General features: G+C 65.7%; 1 protein-coding gene across 2 annotated transcripts; it reads left to right on the forward strand.

Annotated features, from left to right (window-relative positions):
• Positions 1 to 4,328: 4,328 nt before the first annotated feature.
• TNFRSF18 (TNF receptor superfamily member 18) lies at positions 4,329 to 7,250 on the forward strand (the record flags this gene model as incomplete). Of its 2 annotated transcripts, XM_082834632.1 has the most annotated exons (5): positions 4,329 to 4,485; positions 5,324 to 5,446; positions 6,286 to 6,373; positions 6,557 to 6,756; positions 6,823 to 7,250. In XM_082834632.1, 5 exons carry the CDS (start codon positions 4,329 to 4,331, stop codon positions 6,948 to 6,950), a joined length of 696 nt encoding a protein of 231 aa, XP_082690758.1. In that variant the 3' UTR covers positions 6,951 to 7,250. The 2 variants fall into 2 exon arrangements, with proteins under 2 accessions (XP_082690758.1, XP_082690757.1); XM_082834631.1 differs by having other exon boundaries at positions 6,557 to 7,250.
• Between the last annotated feature and the right edge of the window lie 319 nt (positions 7,251 to 7,569).

A 7,569-nucleotide genomic window follows, 5' to 3' on the forward strand; every position in this document is an offset into this window, starting at 1 on the left:
CTCTGGGGAGCCGCGGGCCCTGCCTGGCAAGCGCGATGCTAGCCCGGCCCGGTGGACCCCAGGCACCCACTCTGGGGAGCCGCGGGCCCTGCCTGGCAAGCGCGATGCTAGCCCGGCCCGGTGGACCCCACGCACCCACTCTGGGGAGCCGCGACCCTGCCTGGCAAGCGCGCTGCTAGCCCGGCCCGGTGGACCCCACGCACCCACTCTGGGGAGCTGCGAGCCCTGCCTGGCAAGCGCGATGCTAGCCCGGCCCGGTGGACCCCATGCACCCACTCTGGGGCTACTTGGGAAGGCCTGGCAGGGGCTGCTGGGTGGGAGGGAGCCCTGAGGAGGCCCTGGTCCCAAAGGGGGTTTTAGGACAACCCCTCAGGGTCTCTGGGGCCCCTCCCAGGAGAGGGCACGAGCGTCTGTTTCTTCTCAAGCCCCACGCCCTGTTAGACCTGAGTGTGTGGTGACCCTGGGACCCCCACTGATGCCTGCAGGGCCCCCGAGTCCCTCAGGGAAACTGGAGGCTTCTGACTGGGCTGACCTTTCGTCCACCCTGGGCGCAAACAAAATGTGCAGCTTTATGTGAAAAGGTTCCCAGGTGGGAAACCCAAGCGTCCGTGGGCACCAGAGTGGGCTGTACGAGGCTGAGTGGTCGGACAGGCCCGCTGCCTGGCACTGGGGGCAGCCCCTGCTCTGGCAGCTGCACAGACTTGGGGCCGAGCCCGCCCTGGGGACACCGGGCTGAGCCGTGGGCTGTGGCCCACCACCCCTCCCCCCCCACAGCGCCCCTCCGTGCAGGCGAGGTGGGCGGCTTAAACGGCTCATCTAAGCGCCAGAGCCGTGGGCCAGCGAGGAAACGCTCCACAGCCCATAGGCAGCCCATAGTTTGCGCCCTCGGGGTTTCTGATAGATTTAAGAGCTACTACTAACCGAAATAAAAGACCACCGAGGTGCTGGGCGGGGGGTCAGGCGTGGGGTGGGGGTGGGAGGTGGGAGCAGAGAAATGCGACAGCCCGAGGCCCCCCACCGGTGGACCTGGCAAAGATGCACACCTCTGAGCTCCCAGCCTGCTACCTCCCTTCACCCACCTGTGGGCCAGGACTGGGCATCATCCCACAGGCCAGTGCCCTCACAGCGGCCAAAGGTCCGCCCCTGACACGTGTGCTGCCCCCCCCCGCCCCCCAGTTTCTCAGGCTGGCTTTCTCCGCGGAGCTGCCCTGGAGGCCCTCCCACCTCTCCTCAAACCTCTGAACCCTGGCTGGTCCCTTGGACCGCCCGGGGGCAAAGGGGAGACCGAACCATCCACGTGTTCTTGGAAAGATCTCGGGTTGCAGCAGTGAACACAATACGTCCTCTCTGCCCTGGAAACGGGCAGCAAACAGGCACCACTGGCCTGGGGCCTGTGGTCCCTGGGCAGTGTGCAGGCTGTGCAGAGAAGCTAAGGGACCTGATGAAGGGGCCTGGGGGAGGGGCCAGATCCTTGGGGAATGGAAGGTCGAAGGTCGTGGGCTTCCTCCCCAGACTTCCCAGCTGCGAGCCCCCCACCTTGCCCCCAGCCTGGTGGCTCCACCTCTGAAAGCTGACGGGTGGGTGGAAGGAGGTTGGTCACCTTCACTTTCCTCGGTTGCTGCCGCTAAGCACGCTCTCCACTCCTGTCTCTGCTGACAACCGCCCCTCCCGTGTGAAACCCCGCCAGAGCTCCCCCCACCCCCCGGGGGGCCCACAGGCACCCACCCTGGCTCCTCCCTGCTCCAGGGCCCCACCTGGCTCCCCATCCTGCCCCACAGCCCTCCAGGTTAGCCCCTGGACTCTGCTTGGGACCCTCTGCCCCCTGGACGCGCGTCACTTGTGTGAGCTGAGACAAATGATGAAAAATGTGACGAGCTGCTCAAAGAGGATAGGAAACTACCGCGAGCAGATAGAAACCATCTCCCCCGCAGCGCCCGGTTACAGAAGCTCGCGGCAACCCAGTGCCTGTGCGGGAGGGGCCTTCCGGAGCCTCAGGGACAGGGGAGCAGACGCAGGCCCCCAACCCCGCCGGCGCTTTCGCCTCTTGTTACACACAGCCCTGCCTCTGGTTTCCTGCTGCTGCGGGTGGCAGCCCCCCTCGGGCAGACAGCTGCCCCCTGGTGCCTGACGGGCTGGCCCAGCTTCCAGAAGGGCCAACAGATATGATCTTGTCTGACAAACGTCATTTGTAGGGGATTTATCATATTTTCTCAGGCGCTTACCAGAATTGGGGTGATGCCGTCCTGGTACAGACCGGACTGCTCAGGCCTTGAACACGGGCAGAAGGGCCAGGACTGCTGAGTTCTCCACTCCTGACCTTTCCTTGGGGTCCCGGGATGGCTCAGACCCTCCTCCCCATCTAGGAGCTGAGCCGAGGCCTGGGGGGTCCTCAGACAGGGTGGCCTCACCTTACCCCCTAGCAGCCAGAGCTGTCCTGGAGACCCCTCCCTCTCCTGCAGGGCCCAGCTGCTTCTCTGAGGAGGGCCCTGCGCATCCTGGGACTTGAAAACGATAGTTGAGTCACAAAACTGCTAATCCCTGTCATTTTCCTCTGAAAAGGACAGATGCCCCATCAGGCGAGGCGGCAGCTGCAGGTCTCAGAGGGTCTCAAACCAAGTCTTCTGGGTCTGCCCAGGTCACCAGGTCACAGCCGGCAACACACCTCCAGCTGGTGGGCGCCACCAGAATCACATTCCTGGCACCCCACTGCCCACCCCTGCAGCGTTCCCAGAGGTCTCCACCCGCTGCCCCTGTACCAAGCCTCAACTGGAGGGCTGAGAAATCTGGGGAGGCTTCCTGGGGGAGGCCGGGCCCCCAAGCCCTTTGGTGCCAGGTGGGGAAACTGAGGCTCAGTCTCACGGTGAGTTGGAGGCTCTCTGTGGCTCAAGAGCTCCGTCGGGGCCGGCCTTCCACATCCTCCAGGATGACTGCATTTGTGTGGGGAGATCTGGGTTGACATCTGCCCAGCAGAGTTGCAGCCTGGGCAGCCCCCTCTTCCCCCAGTGTCAGGGCTCAATCAATGCCCTGGCCTCTCCTAGCCAGCTCTTCCCAGCAGGCATCAGCGAGGCTGCAGCCCACAAGTGTGTGTGTGGCTATGGGGTGCTTGCATGTCAAGAGCCCAGCCAGGCCCCGTTGGCCAATTTGGGGCGGGGTGGGGAGCTTGTTCTAATCTCCAGAAAGGCGGGGTGCAGGGGGCTTGTCCTGACCCCTGGATGGGTTCTGAGGCTGCTCAGTGCTGGGATTCGAGGACTTCTGGTAGGTGTGGGGTGTGGGGTCTGGAGGCTTCACAGAGGACGAAGTGTCTCATCCCACCTGCTCTGGACGTCAGAGAAGGTCTTTAAAAGCCCGTGGGGTCCCCCTGAAGAAGCTGGAGGTGGGGAGGGGGCTCAGCCAGGAATGGTCCCTGCTGAGTCCACCCTCGTTGGGGGCGCACCCCACCCCCAATGACTCAGGGCACTGCCTGCCACCCCGCATCCGGTGCCCACACACACTCCAGTTCCTTCAGGCCCGGAGGCCACAAGTTTTACATAGAAAACATTTCTGACCCCCTCCCCCCGCCCCCCCCAAGGATGTGGCTGGGTATACGCGGTGTTTCCCCCCACAAGGCACACACATTTGGGTCATATTTAGTTTCCGGATAAGAATGCCTGGGCCAAAGGGCATGATCACTTAGGAATCCCCCAAGGTCACCCCCCCATGTGGGTCTCCCGCATGCCCCCTCGTCCGTGGTCAGGTGCTCTGCAGCCTGTGATGGGACCTTCTCTTCTCCCTTGGGGTCCCTGTGGGCATGCCAGATCTCAGTTCCCTGACCAGGGACCGAACCCGGGACCCTGGCAGTGAAAGCACAGAGTCCCAACCACTGGACCACCAGGGAAGTCCCATCCCTTGAAGTTTTTAAAAAAAGAACTTATCTTTTATAGCAGTTTTAGGTTCACGGCAACAGTGAGGGGAAGCCTACCCCCCATAAATATCCCCGAAGAGTGTGCAGTTGTTACACACGACGAACCTGCACTGACAGGTCATGTCACCCAGAGTCCCTAGTTGACACCAGGGTCCCTCCGTGCGGTGCGTCCTGTGCTTTGGACAGACGTGACAACACGTGCCCACTGCTGAAATCCCCAGAGCAGTCTCACTGCCCCAAACCTCTGCCCATGCCCTGGATTCCGAGGCGCAGAGTCTTGGGGGGTCCCCCATGGGAACAATTCCTCGGGACCCCTTGGGGAGTGGCAGAGGCGGGGCGGCCTGCGGGGCGGGGTCTGGGCGTGTTCGGAAGGGGCCGGCCTCCTAAAACCGCGGAGCCGCGCGCGGCCATGGGTGCCGCGGGTGCCATGGGGGTGAGGGTCGCGCGCGTGGCCCTGTGCGGCGTCGCGCTGCTCTGCGCGCTGGGCCTGGCCCAGCACCCCCCCGGGGGTCTGAGCTGCGGCCCCGGCCGCCATCTGCATGGGACGGGGACCAGCGCGCGCTGCTGCCGCTCGTGCATCCCAGGTAAGGCGGGCCGGGAGCCCCTGCGCGGAGGGCAGAGCGCTGCGCCCCGTCCCCCCGTAGTTTTCCGAGTCCAGAGCCCTGATCCCAGCGCAATCCGGGGAGGCGGAAGCCGCCCAGACCGGGCCAGTGGCCTGGGGGGTGGGGGGTGGGGGGTGGGCAAGGAGTGTAGGAGCCTTCCCCAAGGCAGGTCTGGCGTCCCAGGGTGGAGGAGGGCTGTCCCCGTTCCTTCCGAGTGGGGAGTGAGCCCTTGGCCATCACTCAGGCCACTTCTTGCCCAGTTTGGGGTTGCACCCCTCTTTCTCCCAGCTCCCTGCCTCAGACCTGCATCTATGGGTGAGGGGCAGGTGAAATGGGTCCGTTTGGGGACAGATATTGCAGGGAAAACACCCAGAGTGTCCCCCTGCCAGGACCTGGGGAGTGGGAAGGGGGCTCTGAGAGTCCAGGTCTCAGTGCGGCGGAGCCATGGACGGCGGTCAGGGAGGGACGGGCAGGCTGCCTCAAGGGTCCTGGCAGCTGAGGGCAGTGCAGGACCCAGACAGGGGAGGGGGAGTAGGTCTCCCAGGAAGGAATGGCTCAGGGTCACATGCCGAGTCATGGCCACCCTGGGTGGGAGCAGCTTGGGACGGTCGGGGGATGCAGCCAGGCCTGGTGAGTGGAGGAGCTGGGCGCCCAGGAGGGAGCGACACAGCTGGGCCGAGCCAGGGTCCTGGCTCCCAGACAGGTGTGCTGCCCGCTGGGGCTGCCCTGCCGCCCCCATTTCCCTGGAGGGCCAGGAGGGGGGCGTCCAGGGGAGGGCGGCTCGGCCCAGCTGCTGAGAGGGCTGCTTACCCCCTGCCAGCTGAGGGGGTCTGTCCCGAGCCGGACTGCCAGTGTATCCAGCCTGAGTTCCACTGTGGAGACCCCCAGTGTAAGAGCTGCAAGTACTACTCCTGTCCGCCTGGCCAGGGGGCGTGGCCTGTAGGTAAGTGGCAGGTGGGGGTGGCCCGGGCAGGCCAGGTGTGCAAGGAAGCTCGCAAGTGGTGGGCACGGACACGTCCTCCGGGCAGGTGGGCGCCAGCACTGGGGGTCTTGCAGCACCCTGGCGGGGTAGGGGGGGCGCTCTCCGACTTTAGCATCTCAGCCCACATTGGGGTCACAGTGCCTCCTGTTGGTGTGGCTCTGGGAGCCTTTCCTTCTCTCTCTTGGCCTGAGCTTCTCCATCCAGAGACGATGCCCCTAAGCGCTGGTTGTGAGGAACAGTGGGGGTATCCAGAGGCTGTCTGGCCCTTAGGCCCTGGCTCTGACTACGCCCAGGTCCTGCACTCACCGTGACCCGATGCGGGGGCGCCTGGCTGAGCACATGTGGGCCGGGAGAGTGAGGGCGGAGGGGGGGCTGTGTGAGGTTGGATGGCGCCGTGCCTAGAGGCAGCTGGGGCAGAGCCTCACCCCTCTCTCCGGGACCCTCCCCGGTCTCCCGCCTTCCGGCCTCCGGACCGAGCGAAGGCCCAGCCTAGCTCTTGCGTGGCCTCGGCTTCCACCCCTTCCTCCCACCACATACACTCTAGCCTCTGCAGGCAGGTCCCTCCCCTCCCCCATATCCCCATCAGGGACCCTCCACTGAGCCCAGAGTCCTGGCCTGCCCTGGAAAGGGGCACCTGGGGGACCTGATTTATCCCAGGTCCTGGTCCTGTGGCCACCTGGGGCCCCTGTCAAACAGATGAGGTGGGGGTCCCTGTGCTGTGGACCTGGACACCAGGTGGTCTCACCTCGGCCACACCAGCTGCCCTCGCAGCCTGTGTCCGTCTGTCCCTCTGTCTCCAGGGAAGTTCAACTTCGGCTTCGAGTGCTTCGACTGTGCCGCGGGGACCTTCTCTGGGGGCCGTGAGGGCCGCTGCAAACCTTGGGCAGAGTGAGTCCTGGTGGGGACTTCCGGTGGCCGGGTGGTCCAGGTGGGCTCGAGGGTGGGGCCTCTGCTGTCCCTTCTGGTGCAGTGACCGCCCCCCCCCACAACGGCTCGGAGGGCAGCAGCCTTGCTGAGGGGCTGCTCAGGTGGCCGAGGGCTGACCGAGGGCTCTGTGTCTGTGCGTCCCAGCTGCTCCAAGCTTGGGTTTCCCACTGTGTTCCCCGGGAACAAGACGCACGATGCCGTGTGCAGCCCAGGGCTGCCGCCCACGGAGCCGCGTGGCCTGCTGACCGCCGTCCTCGGCCTGGCCGCCTGCATCCTGGCCCTGACCGTGGCCCAGCTCAGCCTACACGTCTGGCAACTGAGGAGGCAGAGAGCACGGCCCCCAGGTCAGTTGTGCCCTGGGGACGGGGAGGGGGGCCCCTGCCTTCCTGCTAACCGCAGCCCCTCTGCAGAGACGCAGCTGCTCCTAGAGGCCCCGCCACCCCCGCCCGAGGACGCCTGCAGCTGCCAGCTCCCCGAGGAGGAGTGGGGCGAGCCACTGTCGGGGAACAAGGGCCGCCTGGAGGACCTGTGGGTTTGAGGCCCGGAGCGCCCGTGCCAGACCCTCCCGGAGCTGGCGCAGGCTGGCCCGCAGGAGCAAGGGCTCTGCGCCCTGCCGTGGGGCCCCGGCCCTGCTCCCCTCAATGGCGGAAACAGGTGGGGGATGGTGACAGTGACCAGTGCTCCGGATCACGCAGGAGAGGAGGCAGCTGTGGCTGAACCCCAGGGGGACAGAGGCGCACCGTGGCTGCCTGCCTCTCTTGCTGGCCCCGCTGGGGTGGGGCCCGTGGCTCCTTGGTTCCCAGGACAGGAGGCCATGGGCACAGGACCTGGCTGCAGGCGGCACTCAATAAACGCTTGTCCGGTGGCCTGAGTGGCCGTGTGGTGGGAGTGGGGAGGGGACAGGCTCCGGGGTCTCCCCCGCCAGTTCTCACAGCCCCCTCCCAGCCTAGGTGGGGGGGGTGGGGTAGAAGCTAGGGCCACTCCAGTCCTAGACACAAGCCCACAGCCGAGACCACGGGGCGACCTGCTATGCTGCACACCTGCCCTCTGTGCCGCTGGGCTGCCCCGTCCAACACTTGTCCTCCAGTGGCCTGCCTGGCACTTGTTGGGACACTGGGTTCCTTGGTGTGTGTCTGGTCTCTGGGCCACCGCTGCTC

This window comes from Leucopleurus acutus (genome assembly GCF_964270905.1).
Source record: "Leucopleurus acutus genome assembly, chromosome: 2".
Classification (NCBI taxonomy): domain Eukaryota; kingdom Metazoa; phylum Chordata; class Mammalia; order Artiodactyla; family Delphinidae; genus Leucopleurus; species Leucopleurus acutus.